Below are 23,398 nucleotides of genomic sequence, written 5' to 3'. Positions count from 1 at the left end.
TGAGGTGAGCTGATGTCAGGGTCTTGCTTGATAAGTTGAAGACATTTAGCTCCTGTTGAACTGTGGCCCGTCCTGGGTCTCATTGGGGGGGGGGGTTCTTCTTCCCCCGATGTATGCGGTGAACCCTCTTACGTGCTGGGGGTGTTGGCCTCAATGTTGTCCCCTGTGTTTGTCTAGTTGAAATGTTTTTAGTCACTGGGTCATAGTTCTAAGGTCAGCTTGTAGAATAAGACGTCAGTTAAAATGTGATTTTACTATTTGGTTTAATCAGCCCAGAACATACTGACAGGTTGATGAGCAAAAACACATGAGTTGAAGAGACACAGGCAATTGGTTACAAAAACACATGAGTTGAAGAGACACAGGCAATTGGTTACAAAAACACATGAGTTGAAGAGACACAGGCAATTGGTTACAAAAACACATGAGTTGAAGAGACACAGGCAATTGGTTACAAAAACACATGAGTTGAAGAGACACAGGCAATTGGTTACAAAAACACATGAGTTGAAGAGACACAGGCAATTGGTTAAAAAAACACATGAGTTGAAGAGACACAGGCAATTGGTTACAAAAACATAATATTAAGTCGATGTTCCACTGATCTATAAAGACACTTACAACTATAAATCACAAACATTGACAAAGTACGAGCACACACAGAGATGGCCAGAGATGGAAAGGGATCTTGGTCACATTAAAATAGGATGACAAATACAATCTTAGACAAATACATCTAGCCTACTATGAGTCACTTTTTTCCAAATGTTGCTTACAGTTCAGTCATTTAGCAGATGTTATTTTCCAGAGGGAGTTGTGTGTGACTGACTGAGAAGTGTTTGCTAATTGTATGGGTCATTCCTTAATATCCCTCTATACTTCCTGTTTATTCAAGATCAGAAGCACCATGATACAAACAACAATAAAAACAGTGACAAAGACAATGATCTTCCATTTATGTTGTTGAATGAACTGGTCTGTGGCCTCCTTCAGTTTCACTCCAACAGCGATTCCAATGACCAACGTCAAGAATCCAAAAGTAACCACCATCGGCCCACAATCTGGTTTATCAGGAGCTGTGACACACAGACACACCGAGTATTAATCATTAAGAATCTGCTGCATTTTACAGTATTCAGCAGATCTGTCATTTAATGATACTTGAAAGAATAAAAACAAAACAAGTGGTTATCTTTTACTTTGGCTTCAGGCATCTTTGTCAGCTTTATGTTCCCCATTCTGTTACACTACAATAGTAGAGTATCACTACTGAACTGTCCTCTATGATAGGGAAGCTGTTACACTACAATAGTAGAGCATCACTACTGAACTGTCCTCTATGATAGGGAAGCTGTTACACTACAATAGTAGAGCATCACTACTGAACTGTCCTCTATGATAGGGTAGCTGTTACACTACAATAGTAGAGCATCACTACTGAACTGTCCTCTTCTCTATGATAGGGAAGCTGTTACACTACAATAGTAGAGTATCACTACTGAACTGTCCTCTTCTCTATGATAGGGAAGCTGTTACACTACAATAGTAGAGTATCACTACTGAACTGTCCTCTATGATAGGGAAGCTGTTACACTACAATAGTAGAGCATCACTACTGAACTGTCCTCTTCTCTATGATAGGGAAGCTGTTACACTACAATAGTAGAGTATCACTACTGAACTGTCCTCTATGATAGGGAAGCTGTTACACTACAATAGTAGAGCATCATTACTGAACTGTCCTCTTCTATATGATAGGGAAGCTGTTACACTACAATAGTAGAGCATCACTACTGAACTGTCCTCTTCTATATGATAGGGAAGCTGTTACACTACAATAGTAGAGCATCACTACTGAACTGTCCTCTTCTATATGATAGGGAAGCTGTTACACTACAATAGTAGAGTATCACTACTGAACTGTCCTCTATGATAGGGAAGCTGTTACACTACAATAGTAGAGTATCACTACTGAACTGTCCTCTATGATAGGGAAGCTGTTACACTACAATAGTAGAGTATCACTACTGAACTGTCCTCTATGATAGGGAAGCTGTTACACTACAATAGAGTATCACTACTAAACTGTCCTCTATGACAGGGAAGCTGTTACACTACAACAGTAGAGTATCACTACTGAACTGTCCTCTCCTATGGGAGAGGGAAGTTTGGGTTTTAATCACGGTAAAGCACTCACCTGAAGTCATCATTTTGTTGTACTTTTCCTCTGTTGTTTATCCTGAACTCAATTCAACTCAATGAAGACGGTGTCTACAATAAAGCATAGAAATTAGACAATGAAGTGATGTTGTTTACCAGTTAAACAATGAAAATAGAACAGAATAAACATAGATCACAGAGAAGAATAAACATAGAAAATAGAACAGAATAAACATAGATCACAGAGAAGAATAAACATAGAACAAAATAATAATTTTATAACTTCGGCAAATGCATTTAAATTAATCAGGGGTGCTGCTCTTTCAGCACCTTCCCGCGGTATGATTCTATAAGTGTATAAATGATGAAGTGCAACCGTTTAAGAGATGAGAGTTGCGTGTCAATTAGAGCAGAGAGAGGGAGCAAGATAATAGATCGAGTGAATCTCATTCTAGTTCTGAAATACAGGCGCGCTTCTCTCTCGCACCGCAGCAACGACCACACGTTGGTCTCAAAAACATAGTCTATAATATTGCGCAAACCATAAAACCGGACCCGCCCAACACAATGAATTCTAAGAATATCAGGCGCGGACTGAAAATCTACGTTTTACAATTACGTTTTTTTTTAGGGGGCAGCAGAATTAGGTATTGAGGGCATAACTGAAATGAACTCTGGTTGCTTTTATTATAATGTTTACATTACAAACAGTGATTTTCTTTCTCGTGTAGATGTACCGGATCCGGCTCAAATTAAGCACTGTGCATGTCTAGATCAACCAAATATACACGATCAAAGAATAATTTATGTACACAAAAATAGTTAGCCCCAACTGGGGCACGAACCCAGGGACTGTCCACCAAACACCAAAAGGCTAATACAGGTTACTACAAATGTTGTTATTGTTGTTGCCTTTATGTGTAACAGAATCAGTAAATCCTGCAAGAATTATATTTCACCAGAAATGACGTGGTAGCAATTGGCATAAGAGTGGAAATCCCCACTACTTCCAGACACAGAGCAGCCAGACTCTTTTTCAATAAACAATCAGTAATTCATACTTCGCTAAACTGAACCAATAAGCCTACATCGATTTGCACACGATTGACCAACAGTTTAAACAAATCACACCAAATGCAGGTACGTGGTTGTTTCATAATGATCGCTAATAACATTTTCTATTGAATAACATTTACATTATTTACGTCGAAGAAACTGTCAGATCCTGAAATGTAACTTCCGTATTTTTATTTTGTACGCAAAAAATGTGTCTAAAAGTTTGCATTGTCAAAGACATGACAACGCGATCATACTAAGATAAATATTAAAACGGGTAAGTGTTTCCGGGTGAATTTACTTTTATTTGACGGTTTTCAAAGTATTTGACAAAGACCGTACAGTATGAAGCTATTCAAACTGATGACGTCATCTATTCTAACGCGAACTGCGCATGTGCGGACCGTCAAATCAAAGGCAGGACTACAATATACAGTTTTTTCGAAAATGAAAACGTATCAGTTTTTACTTTCAGAGGTTGGAGTAATACCATGTTCAACTATTTAAGACATTGGCTCCAATCTAGCTTGTGCCTTTAGATTTCGAGAAAGTTAACAACTTCGGAAGAATCTTTCACTTCTCTAATTGACTTCTGAAACCCCGGGCTGGTCTGTTTGGTGTGTATCGCAATCTTTCCTGGAAGTCTCGTCTTGCACCTCTGGGTTTCGAAACTCTGTATTTGACTGCCAAGAAGAAGCGCGAATCCGAAAAGTTACATCCGTTTATTTAGAACTACAAACATGAACTACAACTCCCACTAGCTGTATAATGTCTCTCTTTCCACAGTTTGCCGGTCTAAAACAACTTTATTTTTGCATTTTCTAAATTTACATTAATTCAGAACCCCACCCAATATGATATATATATATATATATATATATATATATATATATATATATATTGGTCAACTCTAGCCACTTTAATAATGGAAAAATGGATGTAATAAATGTATCACTAGCCACTTTAAACAATTCCACTAATGTTTACATTCCCTACATTACTCCCTACATGTGTAATTACTGTACTCTATACCATCTACTGCATTTTGCCATCCTGATGTAATAAATGTATCACTAGCCACTTTAAACAATGCCACTTTATATAATGTTTGCATACCCTACATTACTCCCTACATATGTATATACTGTACTCTATACCATCTACTGCATATTGCCGATGCCGTTCGGCCATCACTCAATCCTTTATTTTATGTACATATTCTTATTCATTCCTTTACACTTGTGTGTATAAGGTACTTGTTGTGAAATTGTTAGGTTAGATTACTTGTTGGATATTACTGCACGGTCGGAACTAGAAGCACAAGCATTTCGCTACACTCTCATTAACATCTGCTAACCATGTGTATGTGACAAATACATTTTGATTTGATTTGATGTTAAATGACTGCGTTTTAAATGAATTAAGGTCATGTTCCATTGGTCAGACATTACTGACACCTGCCAGATCTTACAACGGCTGGACCATCAGCCAACCACATCATATGATGTCAGGTGTCAGTAATGTCTGACCAATGGAACATGACGTTAGTTCATTTAAAACTAAGTCATTTAATATCAAATCAAATCAAACAGCAGTCTGGTGCCCAACGGCACAGCTGATGATATGCCACTCACCCATTGGTTGATGAATGCAGCCGCTGAGCAGGGGAACACGACCTTTAGGACATGATACTGACGTAAAGAGAAAGGTTCAGTTCACAGGTTATTGACATGCGAATCCCAACACAGAGTTTAATTGTTTAGTGCAATATATATATATATATATATATATATATATAAACTAATTTGGCCAAATAACTGAGTTGCGATAGTCTGTTATGTACTTTTTGTGTCAACTTCATATCTTGACTGTAAATGTCTTCATGCTATTTTGATAAGTCTGAGTTGAGGTATTTAACATCAGTGTTTTGTAATAATTTTTTTAATGAAAGATGGCGTTGCCGCTGCCCAGCAGCCCGCCACTGGACTTGATCGGTAATGACAGCCTGCAGGACTGGGAAGTGATTGGTGGAGGGGGATTCGGACAGATCCACAAGGCCAGGCATATAAAGTGGAGGTTTGATGTGGCCATCAAGTTGCTGCATTATGATGATGGGTAAATATGACCATCCCACAGCCGTGCATAAGACAATGTGTTCATTCTGTTTGCTCCAGTCACAATCTCCAAATAAGGGCCCTGGCCAATATGAAAAAAAACTAATTGAACTGCATTACATTTAAAAAAATATATATATATTTATATACTACCGTTCAAATGTTTGGGATCACTTATAAATGTCCTTGTTTTTGAAAGAACAGCACATTTTTTTGTCCATTAAAATAACATAAAATTAGTCAGAAATACAGTGTAGACATTGTTAATGTTGTAAATTACTATTGTAGCTGGAAACTGATGATTTTTAATGGAATATCTTCATAGGTGTACAGAGGCCCATTATCAGCAACCATCACTCCTGTGTTCCAATGACACGTTGTGTTAGCTAATCCAAGTTCATCACTTTATCATTTTAAAAGGCTAATTGATAATTAGAAAACCCTTTTGCAATTAAGTTAGCACAGCTGAAAACTGTTGTTCTGATTAAAGAAGCAATAAAACTGGCCTTCTTTAGACTAGCTGAGTATCTGGAGCATCAGCATTTGTGGGTTCGATTAGGCATTTACAACATTAACAATGTCTGCACAGTATTTCTGATCAATTTGATGTTATTTTAACTGACAAAAAATAAGCTTTTCTTTTAAAAACAAGGACATTTCTAAGTGACCCCAAACTGTTGAACGGTAGTGTACATGTTTTAATGATGTCAACCATTTTGATTAAAGGTGCAATCTGTAATTTATTTCTGGTTTAAAGTGCTGCCCCTACAGTCTTTGTTAAATATTTTTGTTGTTGTTGTTGCTCTTAGGTCAAATGTATTTATGTCAAGGTACCACTAGGGGAAGTAAAGGTTTCGTTAAGGTTCTAGTCCATGTGTCAAACTCATTCCACAGAGGGCCGAGTGTCTGCAGGTTTTCACTCATCCCTTGTACATGATTTATGAATTAAGGTCACTAATTAGTATAGCACTCCCCACACCTGGTGGTCTAGGTCTTAATTGAAAGGACAAAAACTAAAACCTGCAGACACTAGGCCCTCCATGGAATGAGTTTGACACCCCTGCTCTAGTTCATGAGCCAGGGGGTTCGGACCTGCTCACTTGGGGTGACGATGTCTCTGAGATTTTTGTTGAAGGTCTAATTCCCTCAAGTTTGAAAATGTGTGACAGCAGTTTAGCAATGGGAGCTTTTCTCTGTGTTATCACTCTTTTATTCATCCATCCCATCTATTTTTCCCATCGGGATTTTACCCTATGACAAACCATGCCAGCATACAAGAAGTTACTGATCACGTATACCCTCTTCGTTGGAAAGCTAACATTCACAGCTATCCATCAGAAGTTACTGATCACATATTCCCTCTTCGTTGGAAAGCTAACATTCACAGCTATCCATCAGAAGTTACTGATCACGTATTCCCTCTTCGTTGGAAAGCTAACATTCACAGCTATCCGTCAGACACATTTTCGGAATGTTCAGGTCAAAATAAATGTTACCTTTGACCTCTAGGGTACACATCAGAATTACCTGTATAAATTGCTTTAACAAGAAAACCCTCATCATAGCTCAGTGAAATACTGGGGTAAACTGGTCCTGTGTAGCTCAGTGAAATACTGGGGTAAACTGGTCTGTGTAGCTCAGTGAAATACTGGGGTAAACTGGTCTGTGTAGCTCGGTGAAATACTGGGGTAAACTGGTCCTGTGTAACTCAGTGAAATACTGGGGTAAACTGGTCCTGTGTAACTCAGTGAAATACTGGGGTAAACTGATCCTGTGTAACTCAGTGAAATACTGGGGTAAACTGGTCTGTGTAGCTCAGTGAAATACTGGGGTAAACTGGTCCCGTGTAGCTCAGTGAAATACTTGGGTAAACTGATCCTGTGTAGCTCAGTGAAATACTGGGGTAAACTGGTCCTGTGTAGCTCAGTGAAATACTGGGGTAAACTGGTCTGTGTAGCTCGGTGAAATACTGGGGTAAACTGGTCCTGTGTAACTCAGTGAAATACTGGGGTAAACTGGTCCTGTGTAACTCAGTGAAATACTGGGGTAAACTGATCCTGTGTAACTCAGTGAAATACTGGGGTAAACTGGTCTGTGTAGCTCAGTGAAATACGGGGGTAAACTGGTCCCGTGTAGCTCAGTGAAATACTTGGGTAAACTGATCCTGTGTAGCTCAGTGAAAAACTGGGGTAAACTGGTCCTGTGTAGCTCAGTGAAATACTGGGGTAAACTGGTCCTGTGTAGCTCAGTGAAATACTGGGGTAAACTGGTCCTGTGTAACTCAGTGAAATACTGGGGTAAACTGGTCCTGTGTAACTCAGTGAAATACTGGGGTAAACTGATCCTGTGTAACTCAGTGAAATACTGGGGTAAACTGGTCTGTGTAGCTCAGTGAAATACTGGGGTAAACTGGTCCCGTGTAGCTCAGTGAAATACTTGGGTAAACTGATCCTGTGTAGCTCAGTGAAATACTGGGGTAAACTGGTACTGTGTAGCTCAGTGAAATACTGGGGTAAACTGGTCCCGTGTAGCTCAGTGAAATACTGGGGTAAACTGGTCCTGTGTAGCTCAGTGAAATACTGGGGTAAACTGGTCTGTGTAGCTCGGTGAAATACTGGGGTAAACTGGTCCTGTGTAACTCAGTGAAATACTGGGGTAAACTGGTCCTGTGTAACTCAGTGAAATACTGGGGTAAACTGGTCCTGTGTAACTCAGTGAAATACTGGGGTAAACTGATCCTGTGTAACTCAGTGAAATACTGGGGTAAACTGGTCTGTGTAGCTCAGTGAAATACTGGGGTAAACTGGTCCCGTGTAGCTCAGTGAAATACTTGGGTAAACTGATCCTGTGTAGCTCAGTGAAATACTGGGGTAAACTGGTCCCGTGTAGCTCAGTGAAATACTGGGGTAAACTGATCCTGTGTTACTCAGTGAAATACTGGGGTAAACTGGTCCCATGTAGCTCAGTGAAATACTGGGGTAAACTGGTCCCGTGTAGGTCAGTTGGCAGAGCACCATTTTAGGGTTCTAGATAGCACCTTTTTTTAAAGAGTATAAACACTGTAGTGAAAGAAAATGTAGTATTTACCATAGTAATTAACGTGGTGTTTTTGCTCTTTGTAGTATACTGTAGTATTTACCATAGTAATTAACGTGGTGTTTTTGCTCTTTGTAGTATACTGTAGTATTTACCATAGTAATTAACGTGGTGTTTTTGCTCTTTGTAGTATACTGTAGTATTAATTTTATTACCTTGTTACCACGATGCTGTGAATAATGTGACATCATAATGTGACATCATAATCTGACATCATAATGTGACATCATAATGTGACATCATAATGTGACGTCATTAATGTGACATCATAATGTGACGTCATAATGTGACTTCATAATGTGACATCATAATGTATCTGGGTCACTATGGACATTTTAAGACATTATTGGGCGTACTACAGTTCTATTTCATACAGGTATGGTCAAGCAAAATGAATCCAATAAGACCCCATTGAGTTGTTTGGCGGCCATATTTCTGTCGGGTTACTGTGTCCATCCTGTGATGGCCCTGTATCTACAAATCTTTTTTAAAACCATGTTCTAGCTGTGTGTGTGACATGTGGTGCCTCTATCAACAAAGTGTACAATCCAAAAACATAGCTTCCCTTCTTCGTGGAATTCTATGGCTAAACTTCCAACAGTCTAATGTCAATGGCACAATATGGCTGATTTTTAAACAATAGTTGTAGCTGGTCCTTTCAAAGTGGGTTATGTTATACATCATTAGAAAGGTCATTTCATGACCTTTCAGTACCACTCGTCAAACAAAGTTAAAATGTATGTTTCTTTTTTAAAGCAATTTATACAGGTAATTCTAATATTTAACCTAAAGTTATGTTGACCTGAACCTTTCCCCAAAATGAGTCTGATGGATAGCTGTGACTCTAAAGGGTGTGCAGTATGTGATAAATAACTTGTTGGCTTGGCTCATGGACTATAATCCCTGTCTTTATCCCCCCCCCCCACACACACACACACCTCATTCCAGCTCTAGCACTTCCCTGCTTAAGGAGGTAAAGAATATGCAGAAGGGAGGGAGCCCCCATGTGGTGAGGATTCTGGGGGTGTACCAGGGGTGCCCTCCCTCTCCAGGTAGAGGCCTCTCCACCCAGCTGGGTATTGTGATGGAGTTATTGAACATAGGCTCCCTGGCCACCCTCCAGGCCAGCCTCTCTGGCCCCCCACCCTGGCCCCTGGCCTTCCGCCTGGCCCACCAGATCGCTCTGGGAATTAACTTCCTTCACAACCTTCCTCAGCCACTTCTGCATCGCGACCTGAAGCCCAATAACGTGCTGCTGGATGACAACCTTAATGCAAAGGCAAGTCCCAAGATCCTGAGTCTCTACTAGTGGTGAGATACGTCTGAACTATATGCAGTCATCACTACCCACAGGCAGTATACATGTTTACTGAACATTACTATTTCTGTTTAGTCTATGTTAAGCCCATCTCTCTCTCTTTCTCTCTCTCACACGCTCACTCTCTTTCTCTCTGTCTCTCTGTCTCTCTCTCTCTCACACGCCCACTCTCTTTCTCTCTGTCTCGCTGTCTCTCTCTCTCTAGCTTACAGATTTTGGCCTTGCTGAAGTCTCCCATAGTGTTTTGGAGATGTCCAGAGAAGAGCCCGGGAAGGAAGGAGGCACTCTAAGCTACATGCCCCCTGAGGCTTTTGAATCATCGTATGAACCAACTCGAGCCACTGATATCTACAGGTACAACACAGAGAGACAGCACTCACTGACATCTACAGGTACAACACAGAGAGACAGCACTCACTGACATCTACAGGTACAACACAGAGAGACAGCACTCACTGACATCTACAGGTACAACACAGAGAGACAGCACTCACTGACATCTACAGGTTCAACACAGAGAGACAGCACTCACTGACATCTACAGGTACAACACAGAGAGACAGCACTCACTGACATCTACAGGTACAACACAGAGAGACAGCACTCACTGACATCTACAGGTACAACACAGAGAGACAGCACTCACTGACATCTACATGTACAACACAGAGAGACAGCACTCACTGACATCTACAGGTTCAACACAGAGAGACAGCACTCACTGACATCTACAGGTACAACACAGAGAGACAGCACTCACTGACATCTACAGGTACAACACAGAGAGACAGCACTCACTGACATCTACAGGTACAACACAGAGAGACAGCACTCACTGACATCTACAGGTACAACACAGAGAGACAGCACTCACTGACATCTACAGGTACAACAGAGAGACAGCACTCACTGACATCTACAGGTACAACACAGAGAGACAGCACTCACTGACATCTACAGGTACAACACAGAGAGACAGCACTCACTGACATCTACAGGTACAACACAGAGAGACAGCAGTCACTGACATCTACAGGTACAACACAGAGAGACAGCAGTCACTGACATCTACAGGTACAACACAGAGAGACAGCACTCACTGACATCTACAGGTACAACACAGAGAGACAGCACTCACTGACATCTACAGGTACAACACAGAGAGACAGCATTCACTGACATCTACAGGTACAACACAGAGAGACAGCACTCAGAATGCACCGCGGACATTCGATAACTCTCTCTATGTCCTCTGTCTCAGTTACGGCATACTGCTGTGGTCCATCTTCACTGGAAAAGTGCCCTATTATGCAGATAACCCTCGTAAGTGGTAATTCAGTGTCACTGTTAAGCACACACACATTAACACACACACATTAACACACACACATTAACACACACATTAACACGCACGTCTTCCTCTCCGTCTCTCCTCCATCTCACCCGTCACTACTCACTATTATTGACACTTTCTTGTTCTCTTACTTCACTCTCCTGTAGATCTCCAGTCCAGTATGGTGAGGTTCCGGGTCCCATTGGGCGACAGGCCTCCTCTGGAGGCAGTGGACAGGGACCAGGCTGGTGGGCTGGGGGAGATGGTGGACCTCATGGTGAATTGCTGGGACCAACAGCCTTCTAATAGACCCCATTTCCTGGGTGAGACTACAGGAAGGTTGTTTATACTTTGGACTGTCACTTGATGAGTAACAGGTGTCATTAATCATGATAATGAACCTTTTTTTTTACCTTGATATGTTGCTCGGTTGTTCGTATTGGAACCCAGGACCAAATACTGATTGGACATTTATGTCAGCAGTCTGTCACAAGAGACTATTTGGTTGTTAACTCGTTCTGCCTATTATTCAGATTGCCTCACTGTGACAGAGAGAACATATGAGAGGCACAAGCAATCAATAAACGACGTTGTCCATCAAGTGCTCCTCAAACTGGTACTGTACAAGACACTCTGATTCAAAGCCTCTCGTTCTATATGTGTAACGTTCACTTATAGCAACGTAGCTGAACAACTCCTCATTTTAGCTCCACCTTCTCTCTCTCTCTCTCTCTCTCTCTCTCTCTCTCTCTCTCTCTCAGGAGGAGGAGAGGATGAGAAGACAGGAGGAGGAGAGGATGAGAAGACAGGAGGAGGAGAGGATGAGGAGACTGGAGGAAGAGGAGAGAGATAGACAGGAGGATGAGAGGATGAGGAGACAGGAGGAGGAGGAGGAGAGAGAGAGACAGAGTAAGTACATGTTTGTTGTTATAATCATCAACATTACTATGTACTGTAAATGACATTATTTTAATAATTGACTTGATAATTCTTTAATTCTTCAGCATATAATGGTGCCTCTATATTCTTCTTTTTTTTAATTCACAGAAACTGGTCTAGCTCATCTGAGGATAGTTCTGGTGGGGAAGACTGGAGCAGGGAAGAGCGCAACAGGAAACACCATCCTGGGTGGGGAGGGGTTTAAAGAAGACTCCTCCCCTGAGTCTGTGACTGCTCAGTGTGAGAAACAGAGTGGGGAGGTGGATGGGAGGAAGATGGATGTGATTGACACGCCGGGACACTTTGACACGTCAGTGACTGTAGAGGAAATGAAAGGTGAACTAGAACGGTGCTTCTACATGTCAGTCCCAGGACCCCACGTGTTCCTGCTGGTGATCAGACTGGGGAGGTTCACAGAGGAGGAGAGGAACACTGTGAAGTGGATCCAGGACAACTTTGGAGAAGAAGCCTCAAAGTACACCATGGTGCTGTTCACTGGAGGAGACCAGCTGAGAAAAAAATCTGTTGAGCAGTTTGTAGGAGAAAGTGTTAACCTCCAGGATCTCATCAGCAAATGTGGAGGTGGATATCACTCTGTCATCAATGACAGTGACAGTAGCGCCAACCCTGACCAAGTCCCAGAGCTGCTGAAGAAGATAGAGGAGATGGTGAAGAGGAACGGAGGACAACACTACACCAACGAGGTGTACCAGAAGGTCCAGAGGAAGATCGAAGAGGAGGAGGAGAGGAAGAAAAAAGAGGAAGAAATGAAGAAACAAGAGGAGGCGATCAGGAAGCGGGAAGAGGAGGTGAGGAGAGAGGAAATAAAGAGAGAGGAGGAGTTGAGGAAGATAGAAGAGGAGAGACAGGAGGAGAGGAGGAAGGCGGAAGAGGAGACGAGGAAGATGGAAGAGGAGAGACAGGAGGAGAGGAGGAAGATGGAAGAGGAGAGGAGGAAGATTGAAGAGGAGAGGGGGAAGATGGAAAATGAGAGGGGGAAGATGGAAAAGAAGAGGAGGAAGAGGAGCAGGAGAAATTGGTTCGAACGGCTTTTAAACCTTTAACCTTGTTGTGGCCAGCACCATGTCCTAACCCACTGAATGGAACTGTGTGTACTTTCATCTTTATACAAACATTAACCAGACATTTAACATCATTACATGACATAATCATACCAATCTTCAACTTTCCTTTCACATTAAATCCCTGTTCTTCAATAAATACAAAAACATGCTGATTATTACTTACTAACTGGGTCGTTGATTGTAGACTTTACTATCTGTAGGAAGGTCATTGACTCTGGATTAAAAAAAAAATATGCTGTCTGTTTCTATGACTGTATATGGCTCAGCTAATGATAAACCTTCCCCCTAACCCTCCTTTGAGCTTCAGCCACCAGCACCATCTCCCACCTAAACTCAGTTGTTTTTCTTCTGGTCATTAGTGTCCACTGTCCACCAATGTTATTTAAGCAATAACACACAAGGGGGTGTGGTAGCCTAGTGGTTAGAGCGTTGGGCCAGTAACCAGCAGGTAGCCTAGTGGTTAGAGCGTTGGGCCATTAACCAACAGGTAGCCTAGTGGTTAGAGCGTTGGGCCAGTAACCAGCAGGTAGCCTAGTGGTTAGAGCGTTGGGCCATTAACCAGCAGGTAGCCTAGTGGTTAGCGTGTTGGGCCATTAACCAACAGGTAGCCTAGTGGTTAGAGCGTTGGGCCATTAACCAACAGGTAGCCTAGTGGTTAGAGCGTTGGGCCAGTAACCAGCAGGTAGCCTAGTGGTTAGAGCGTTGGGCCATTAACCAACAGGTAGCCTAGTGGTTAGAGCGTTGGGCCATTAACCAGCAGGTAGCCTAGTGGTTAGAGCGTTGGGCCATTAACCAGCAGGTAGCCTAGTGGTTAGAGCGTTGGGCCATTAACCAGCAGGTAGCCTAGTGGTTAGAGCGTTGGGCCATTAACCAGCAGGTAGCCTAGTGGTTAGAGTGTTGGGCCATTAACCAGCAGGTAGCCTAGTGGTTAGAGTGTTGGGCCATTAACCAGTAGGTAGCCTAGTGGTTAGAGCGTTGGGCCATTAACCGAAAGGTTGCTAGATTGAATCCCCGAGCTGACAAGGTAATGATCTGTTGTTCTGCCCCTGAACAAGGCAGTTAACCCACTGTTCCTAGGCTGTCATTGTAAAAAAGAATTTGTTCTTAACTGACTTCCCAGTTAAAAAAATAAAATTATATATACTGTATATACATACTACGGTCTGCTATACCATGGCTGTCAGCCAATCAGTATTCACGGCTCCAATCTCCCAGTTTATAATAAGGAAAGATTCTGGAAAATATGCTGTCTGTTTCTATGACTGTGTCATGACTCTCCTGTGACGATCTGAAGGATCAGGTTAGAGTGGGTCTGCTCTACAGCCTGTTCTCTCTCGTAGAGGGGGAATGTCATGACTCTCCTGTGACGATCTGAAGGATCAGGTTAGAGTGGGTCTGCTCTACAGCCTGTTCTCTCTCGTAGAGGGGGAATGTCATGACTCTCCTGTGACGATCTGAAGGATCAGGTTAGAGTAGGTCTGCTCTACAGCCTGTTCTCTCTCGTAGATAGGGAATGTCATGACTCTCCTGTGACGATCTGAAGGATCAGGTTAGAGTGGGTCTGCTCTACAGCCTGTTCTCTCTCGTAGAGGGGGAATGTCATGACTCTCCTGTGACGATCTGAAGGATCAGGTTAGAGTGGGTCTGCTCTACAGCCTGTTCTCTCTCGTAGAGGGGGAATGTCATGACTCTCCTGTGACGATCTGAAGGATCAGGTTAGAGTAGGTCTGCTCTACAGCCTGTTCTCTCTCGTAGATAGGGAATGTCATGACTCTCCTGTGACGATCTGAAGGATCAGGTTAGAGTAGGTCTGCTCTACAGCCTGTTCTCTCTCGTAGATAGGGAATGTCATGACTCTCCTGTGACGATCTGAAGGATCAGGTTAGAGTGGGTCTGCTCTACAGCCTGTTCTCTCTCGTAGAGGGGAATGTCATGACTCTCCTGTGACGATCTGAAGGATCAGGTTAGAGTGGGTCTGCTCTACAGCCTGTTCTCTCTCGTAGAGGGGGAATGTCATGACTCTCCTGTGACGATCTGAAGGATCAGGTTAGAGTGGGTCTGCTCTACAGCCTGTTCTCTCTCGTAGAGGGGGAATGTCATGACTCTCCTGTGACGATCTGAAGGATCAGGTTAGAGTGGGTCTGCTCTACAGCCTGTTCTCTCTCGTAGAGGGGGAATGTCATGACTCTCCTGTGACGATCTGAAGGATCAGGTTAGAGTAGGTCTGCTCTACAGCCTGTTCTCTCTCGTAGAGGGGGAATGTCATGACTCTCCTGTGACGATCTGAAGGATCAGGTTAGAGTGGGTCTGCTCTACAGCCTGTTCTCTCTCGTAGATAGGGAATGTCATGACTCTCCTGTGACGATCTGAAGGATCAGGTTAGAGTGGGTCTGCTCTACAGCCTGCTCTCTCTCGTAGATGGGGAATGTCATGACTCTCCTGTGACGATCTGAAGGATCAGGTTAGAGTAGGTCTGCTCTACAGCCTGCTCTCTCTCGTAGAGGGGGAATGTCATGACTCTCCTGTGACGATCTGAAGGATCAGGTTAAAGTGGGTCTGCTCTACAGCCTGTTCTCTCTCGTAGAGGGGGAATGTCATGACTCTCCTGTGACAATCTGAAGGATCAGGTTAGAGTAGGTCTGCTCTACAGCCTGCTCTCTCTCGTAGAGGGGGAATGTCATGACTCTCCTGTGACGATCTGAAGGATCAGGTTAGAGTGGGTCTGCTCTACAGCCTGTTCTCTCTCTCGTTGAGGGGGAGAGCGGGAAGTCGGCTGTTTTATGGTCGGTCATAAAATACACTGCCCCTATGCTCTGTAGTGTTTGAGATTGGAATGTAAACTGTGGAATACAGAGAGACACTTGGACATCAAAAGTTTAATTAATTAAACAATATTTCTACTTTTGAGAATGTGGCAATGGTCCGTGGACACTAAGAGACAGTCATGACGAGCGTGTTTCATTTGGTGATCTCATGAAGGACAGGAAACACACATTACTGTATCTCTGTTTGTGGACACTTTCAAGGTTTACATCTACATTTTGTGAAACGTATGTGATTAAACATGAAACTATTTGTGAAAAGATGTAATGCGATGTTAACCTTCAAAATGAGAGAATTGTCTTCCATGTAAAGTATTAACCAGGTCAGTGGCCACGCCCACGTGATCATAGACATTACGTCAGCGTCATGGACCGCCCTTTTCTCAGAAGTGTATAAAACCCACTCCTGGCGAAATTTACATTAGACCAGACAGCGTGCAGCGATGGCTACACAGCTGGAAATGGTTCAAATCTGAGACTATATATGACTACAGAATAAGAGCAAATACTAGCTGTTCATGTGTAAACGATTAGCATTTCAATGAATATAATTATCAACTGTGCGTAGTGAATCCATTTTGTCTTTCCCGCTCTTTTATCTGTCCCCACCCCTTTCCATTGTCTACCAAGCCGTCATACCGGTTTAGTCCACGTAGGGACTTATCAATGCATTGCGTTAGTAACCAATATCTACTGTTTGTTTGTTATGTATTTCTGTGATTATTTAGTTAGTTAGTAAATAAATAATTAAGCCAATTTGTATATCGCTGATTCATCATTTAGGCTAGGGTTCGTGCAGATATCCAAGGGTTTGCGACTTTCAATAATGTAAACTGATGAGGTAATAATGATGCATTAATACAAGACTGTACTCGATTTGGAAAATAGAGACTATAAAAATTTCCCGTGGTGCCCTGACTTCCTAGTTAATTAAAGTTTGCATGATTAGTTTAATCACATAATTACACATATAGAATTTATTTGATAAAAAAAAGCAGTCTTCACATGTAATGATAGTCACAGACACGACAACTTTTTTATGGCTCAGCTAATGTTAAAACGTACCCTAACCCTCCTTTGAGCTTCAGTCACCAGCAACATCTCCCACCTAAACTAATGTTTTTCATTAGTGTCCACTGTTCACCAATGTTATTAAATAATGGTTCCCTCCTTCTGGTTGCTTTCCTGGTTTCATGGCTACTTGTGCTCGTCTCATCCTGTTTGTTTGCCGACATCAGACTCGTTTTGTTTGTATTTACATATGAGATGTAATTCACTCTCTACTTGCTGACGTAAAAATGAAATCATCCATAATTCTAGTGAGTTTTCCCCTCTGGTATTTTATTGAGACTAAGAGAACTACAGATGTACAAGAGATTCAGGACAGTTATGCCATTTTATACAATGGGTGGGTCTAATCCTGAATGCCGATTGGTTAAAACCGCATTCCAGTTCGTGTCTATTCCACAAGTAAACAGCTCTGAATACTGTCTGTGATTTAATAAGGAATGATGATGCAGGAACATCACAGACAGCCTTTGAGTTTGAATTCCTCTCACACACAAACTTAAGGTAGATTTGATTTGATTTGATTGTATTATTAAGCGTCTTCAGAATGCCCACATTGGTTTATAAGACAATGTATTCATCATTCCTAATTGCATTTACAGTGTTAATAGTCTTCAAAATCCAGAACTAAAATATTGCCTGCTTTTATTTATTTATCCCTTATTCTATCAGGTGTGTTGATTGACAACCTGGGATGAATGAGCCAATTGGAAGCTGAGGGTGATTAGGTGACCATGATGGTATGAGGGCCAGATTGGGAATTTAGCCAGCACACCAGGGTTAACACGCCTACTCTTATGATAAGTGCCATGGGATATTTTAGTGAACACAGAGAGTCAGGACACCGTTTAACATCCCATCCAAAAGACAGCAATGTCCCCAATCATTGCCCTGGGGACCAGAGGAAAGGCTGCCTCCTACTGGCCCTCCAACACCACTTCCAGCAGGAGCTAGTCTCCCATCCAGGGACTGACCAGGACCAACGCTGCTTAGCATCAGAAGCAAGCCAGCTGTGGGATGCAGGGTGGTTTGCTGCTGGCTGAATGGTGTCAGTTCTGGATGGAGAGGTATGAGAAAAGAGAGAATGTATGAGAAAAGAGAGAATAAATAGTCCAGTGAGCTCCAATGGGGTTTCAAATTTACCCCCAAAGAGGATCCACTTTTTATTACGTTCAGACTGTATAACAGGGAAACAATACGTGATTATACACATATACTAATCACAATATTTCACATTGTATATTGTGGTAGAAAGGGCAATAGAAGAGAAAATGCATCTCTCCGAGGTGATATACTTCACTTTACTGACTTCATTGCCCCCATGGGGAAACGTTGCAGTATCACGTACTCGTTTAAAGTGCCGTTTCAATACAACAGACAACAAATTGACAATACAACATTCACAGCAGTTACACAGTTACATCGTCTTTCCTCTTCCATTTCACCACAATACCAACCTGTTTCAATATGCAGAGACAATATCCCTGATGTGACCTGTTTCAATATGCAGAGACAATATCCCTGATCTTACCTGTTTCAATACGCAGAGACAATATCCCTGATCTGACCTGTTTCAATACGCAGAGACAATATCCCTGATCTTACCTGTTTCAATACGCAGAGACAATATCCCTGATCTGACCTGTTTCAATACGCTGGGACAATATCCCTGATCTGACCTGTTTCAATACGCAGAGACAATATCCCTGATCTTACCTGTTTCAATATGCAGAGACAATATCCCTGATGTGACCTGTTTCAATACGCAGAGACAATATCCCTGATCTGACCTGTTTCAATACGCAGACACAATATCCCTGATCTGACCTGTTTCAATATGCAGAGACAATATCCCTGATGTGACCTGTTTCAATACGCAGAGACAATATCCCTGATCTTACCTGTTTCAATACGCAGACACAATATCCCTGATCTTACCTGTTTCAATACGCAGAGACAATATCCCTGATGTGACCTGTTTCAATACGCAGAGACAATATCCCTGATCTTACCTGTTTCAATATGCAGAGACAATATCCCTGATCTGACCTGTTTCAATACGCAGACAATATCCCTGATCTTACCTGTTTCAATACGCAGAGACAATATCCCTGATCTTACCTGTTTCAATACGCAGAGACAATATCCCTGATCTGACCTGTTTCAATACGCAGACAATATCCCTGATCTTACCTGTTTCAATACGCAGAGACAATATCCCTGATCTTACCTGTTTCAATACGCAGAGACAATATCCCTGATGTGACCTGTTTCAATATGCTGAGACAATATCCCTGATGTGACCTGTTTCAATACGCAGAGACAATATCCCTGATGTGACCTGTTTCACATGTACTAGTCCATTCCATTCCATGTGTTCGTTCCTCCTGCTGTCCTCATAGCAGCCTATATATGTTGTGATATCAATTAATTCCTCCCACTGTCCTCATAGCAGGCTATATATGTTGTGATATCAATTAATTCCTCCCGCTGTCCTCATAGCAGGCTATATATGTTGTGATATCAATTAATTCCTCCTGCTGTCCTCATAGCAGCCTATATATGTTGTGATATCAATTAATTCCTCCTGCTGTCCTCATAGCAGGCTATATATGTTGTGATACCCGATATCCTGGGATTCTCTGCCTCTAACTCTATTACAGGGGTTGAGTCACTGGCTTACTGGTGCTCTTCCATGCCGTCCCTAGGAGGGGTGCTTTCACTTGAGTGGGTTGAGTCACTGACGTGATCTTCCTGTCCGGGTTGCCCCCCCCCCCTTGTCTTGTGCCGTGGGGGAGATCTTCCTGGGCTATACTCGGCCTTGTCTCAGGATGGTAAGTTGGTGGTTGAAGATATCCCTCTAGTGGTGTGGGGGCTGTGCTTTGGCAAAGTGGGGGGGTTATATCCTGCCTGTTTGGCCCTGTCCGGGGGTATCGTCGGATGGGGCCACAGTGTCTCCTGATCCCTCCTGTCTCAGCCTCCAGTATTTATGCTGCAACGGTTTATGTGTCGGGGGGCTAGGGTCAGTTTGTTATATCTGGAGTACTTCTCCTGTCTTATACAGTGTGAATTTAAGTATGCTCTCTCTAATTCTCTCTCTATTTTTCTCTCTTTCTTTCTTTCTTTCTTTCTCTTTCTTTCTTTCTTTCTTTCTCTTTCTTTCTCTCTCTCTCGGAGGACCTGAGCGCTAGGACCATGTCTCAGGACTACCTGGCCTGATGACTCCTTGCTGTCCCCAGTCCACCTGGTCGTGCTGCTGCTCCAGTTTCAACTGTTCTGCCTGCGGCTATGGAACCCACACCTGTTCACCGGACGTGCTACCTGTCCCAGACCTGCTGTTTTCAAGTCTCTAGAGACAGCAGGAGCGGTAGAGATACTCTCAATGATCGGCTATGAAAAGCCAACTGACATTTACTCCTGAGGTTGTGACCTGTTGCACCCTCTACAACCACTGTGATTATTATTATTTGACCCTGCTGGTCATCTATGAACATCTTGGCCATGTTCTGTTATAAATCTCCACCCGGCACAGCCCTCAGAGCCTGGTTCCTCTCGAGGTTTGTAACCTAGATAGTGAAACTATAAGGCAGACAGTCACTCTGCCATAATACCGGGAGGAAACGTGTTCTAAAACATATCAGAGAAATGTAATAAAAACATCAGTCATCAGTCAGACTCTTTACTTCTCTTTATTAAGTGTTCATAAATGTTATCCCTGAACACATGATTCAATAAATAGATCACTGGACACCCAGAGAAATACTTAAGGGAACAGATTTAAGACCATTTTTATCTATCTATCTATCTATCTATCTATCTATCTATCTATCTATCTATCTATCTATAAAACCATCTATCAATCAATCATTCAATCTATGTTTCTGTTGTTAGGTCTTGTTCGGCCTCGTTTACACAGGTAACCTAATTCTGATCTTTACACGGGCAGCCTAATTTTGATCTTTACACAGGCAGACAAATTCTGATATTTTGCCCAATTATTGATAATAGATTGGATTGGTCAAAAGACCAATTAGTGGCAAAAGATCAGAATTGTGTTGCCTGTGTAAAAACAGCCTTAATGAGGTATACAGTATGTGATTGTTATACAGCTACGGAGACGGGTGTTTTAGCTCCACACCTTCCATTCTTTAGACAGATAGCCGTTATTCCACTGGCTGCTCCCAGCACCAGTAGGAGTGGAGCTAGAGCCAGGGCCACTGTGGTATCAGCAGCAACTGCTATGATCACCCCTACGACTACACACACTACTGTTACTGCTAGAGCGATGTGGAGATTCCTCTTTTTATCTACCTTCTCCCTTTTCTCTTCCTCCTTTTCTTTCTCTATCTCTACCTTTACCTCTTCTTTTAATTTTCTCTCCTCCTCCTCCCTCCGTCTTTTCTCCTCCTCCCTCCTCCTCTCCTCCGCCTCTCTGATCTTCCTCTGAGCCTTCTGGTACATCTCGTTGGTGTAGTTCTCTCCTCCGTTCAGCTCCACCATCTCTTTGATCTTCTCCAGCAGCTCTGGGACCTGAGCGGGGTCGTCTTTGGCGTCGTTGTTGAACGAGTGATACCCGCCGCCTAACGTGATGGAGAGTCTCCGCAGCTCTTTACACATCTTCAGAGAATCTGTCACCTGTTTCCCCTTCAGCTGGTCTTTACAGGTGAACAGCAAGATGGTGTACATGGAGGCGTCCTCTCCGAAGTTCTCCTGGATCCACCTCACGGCGTTCCTCTCCTCCTCTGTGAACCTCACCCCCAGCCTGATCACCAGCAGGAAGGCGTGGGGGCCCGGGACGGACATGTTAACACACTCCTCTATTTTCTCCTTCACCTCTTCGTCCGACCGGGCTGTGTCGAAGAGGCCCGGCGTGTCAACCACATGAACCGTCGTCCCATTGACCTCTCCACTCTGTCTCTCACACTGTCCGGTCACTGACGCAGGGGAAGAGTCGACTTTAAACACCTCCTTCCCCAGGATGGTGTTTCCTGTTGCACTCTTCCCTGCTCCAGTCTTCCCTAGCAACACAATCCTCAGCTCAGCGGTCAAACCAGACCCTGTAAAAACCACACAGATAAAGACAATGTAGCTCCCAGTAACTATAGCAACAACAACAACAAAACATTTAAAGTAACTCAACTATCACGCTGTAAAATAGCGTTATGTTGATTCATTTAATTAATTCAATTGATTCAATGATTCATTCAATGATTATTTTAACCATAACCATCCTGCTCAAAGTAACTAGTAGAGTTAGTATTATAAGTTGCCCAGCTGTAATGTGTGGTGTGTTATGATTTGACTCAACCACGAGAGACCATGACATCACAGACCAAACAGAGTACATACCATCATGATTTGTTGAGCCACACCCATCAGACTCAGGCTGCCGTTTCAGCTCCATCTCTCTCAGTGGTGTAGCTGTTAGGATAACATAACAAGTATATAAACAGTCTTGTATTAGCTGAAGTACAGCATCATTGTGATGGCTACGAGTGTTCCAGGTTGAATGAACAGTTCAGTCTGCTACATCCTTCTCAAACAGTTCACGTATATGATATTTCATTATATAAGATAAGATATTAAACCAAATGTTTTACCTTCAGTCATGGTTCTGTCCCTCTTTGCCAATATATTGTCAAATGTCACCAGCTCGTTCAGCTCCCTCTGCCTGCGTTGAACCAGCTCTTTCAGGTCCTCTGCCTGCGTTGAACCAGCTCTTTCAGGTCCTCTGCCTGCGTTGAACCAGCTCTTTCAGGTCCTCTGCCTGCGTTGAACCAGCTCTTTCAGGTCCTCTGCCTGCGTTGTACCGGCTCTTTTAGGTCCTCTGCCTGCGTTGAACCAGCTCTCTCAGCTCCTCTGCCTGCGTTGAACCAGCGGTCTGAGTACTGACGTTTTCTCACAAACAAAGAAAGGAATATCCTGTGCATCTGGCAGAATGGAGGGGAGGTTCCTGCTTCCCTGGATTGTCTACAGTTCTGACAAACATGGCCTGTGTCCCAAACGGCACCCTATTCCCTTTATAGTCTGCTACTGTAGAGCAGGGCCCTAGTGCACCATATAGGAAACAGAGTGCCATTTGGGATGAACACGTGGACTGTTTCTCGAAACTTCCCCTACCCTCTGCATCCCCTAGCCCCAACCCCCCAGGGACTGGAGTAGATCTGAAAGGCTTGGGTAGGTGTCAGCAATATGGTGGAAGTTCAACCTAACCTATCAGAAGGCTTGGGTAGGTGTCAGCAATATGGCGGAAGTTCGACCTAACCTATCAGAAGGCTTGGGTAGGTGTCAGCAATATGGCGGAAGTTCGACCTAACCTATCAGAAGGCTTGGGTAGGTGTCAGCAATATGGCGGAAGTTCAACCTAACCTATCAGAAGGCTTGGGTAGGTGTCAGCAATATGGCGG

General features: G+C 43.0%; 2 protein-coding genes and 1 long non-coding RNA gene across 5 annotated transcripts; 1 reads left to right on the top strand and 2 right to left on the bottom strand.

The window, feature by feature from the left end:
- Positions 1–244: 244 nt before the first annotated feature.
- Positions 245–3,515, bottom strand: LOC118940274 (uncharacterized). Its single transcript, XR_005036809.2, has 3 exons — positions 3,357–3,515; positions 2,198–2,271; positions 245–1,076 (listed from the first exon to the last, which is right to left on the bottom strand). It is a non-coding gene; the product is annotated as an uncharacterized LOC118940274 (long non-coding RNA).
- On the top strand, positions 2,739–13,263 carry LOC110485435 (GTPase IMAP family member 9). 3 transcript variants are annotated; one of them, XM_090195203.1, is made up of 9 exons: positions 2,739–3,300; positions 5,168–5,331; positions 9,375–9,705; positions 9,950–10,098; positions 11,006–11,067; positions 11,245–11,400; positions 11,611–11,693; positions 11,839–11,986; positions 12,125–13,263. In XM_090195203.1, exons 1-9 carry the CDS (start codon positions 3,295–3,297, stop codon positions 13,078–13,080), a joined length of 2,055 nt encoding a protein of 684 aa, XP_090051329.1. In that variant the 5' UTR covers positions 2,739–3,294; the 3' UTR covers positions 13,081–13,263. The 3 variants fall into 3 exon arrangements, with proteins under 3 accessions (XP_090051329.1, XP_090051330.1, XP_090051331.1); XM_090195204.1 differs by lacking the exon at positions 2,739–3,300 and adding an exon at positions 3,597–3,833; XM_090195205.1 differs by lacking the exons at positions 2,739–3,300; positions 11,611–11,693 and having other exon boundaries at positions 5,272–5,331.
- A 7,398-nt stretch (positions 13,264–20,661) lies between these two features.
- Positions 20,662–22,931, bottom strand: LOC118938158 (GTPase IMAP family member 6-like). Its single transcript, XM_036939929.2, has 3 exons — positions 22,592–22,931; positions 22,341–22,412; positions 20,662–22,048 (listed from the first exon to the last, which is right to left on the bottom strand). Exons 1-3 carry the CDS (start codon positions 22,599–22,601, stop codon positions 21,093–21,095), a joined length of 1,038 nt encoding a protein of 345 aa, XP_036795824.2. The 5' UTR covers positions 22,602–22,931; the 3' UTR covers positions 20,662–21,092.
- Between the last annotated feature and the right edge of the window lie 467 nt (positions 22,932–23,398).

This window comes from Oncorhynchus mykiss, chromosome 13, assembly GCF_057628025.1.
Source record: "Oncorhynchus mykiss isolate SJ-2025 chromosome 13, ASM5762802v1, whole genome shotgun sequence".
Classification (NCBI taxonomy): Eukaryota; Metazoa; Chordata; class Actinopteri; order Salmoniformes; family Salmonidae; genus Oncorhynchus; species Oncorhynchus mykiss.
The sequence above is the reverse complement of the archived record's forward strand: the minus strand, read 5'-3'. Positions and strand labels throughout refer to the sequence as shown.

What these genes read in the sequence shown, in the direction of transcription:
- LOC110485435 (XM_090195203.1), top strand. An exon ending in CTATTATGCAGATAACCCTC is followed by an intron (nt 11,068 to 11,244) that starts GTAAGTGGTAAT and finishes ACTCTCCTGTAG; the next exon opens with ATCTCCAGTCCAGTATGGTG. An exon ending in GGAGGAGAGAGAGAGACAGA is followed by an intron (nt 11,987 to 12,124) that starts GTAAGTACATGT and finishes TTTAATTCACAG; the next exon opens with AAACTGGTCTAGCTCATCTG.
- LOC118938158 (XM_036939929.2), bottom strand. An exon ending in TGGCTCAACAAATCATGATG is followed by an intron (nt 22,049 to 22,340) that starts GTATGTACTCTG and finishes TGGTTTTTACAG; the next exon opens with GGTCTGGTTTGACCGCTGAG.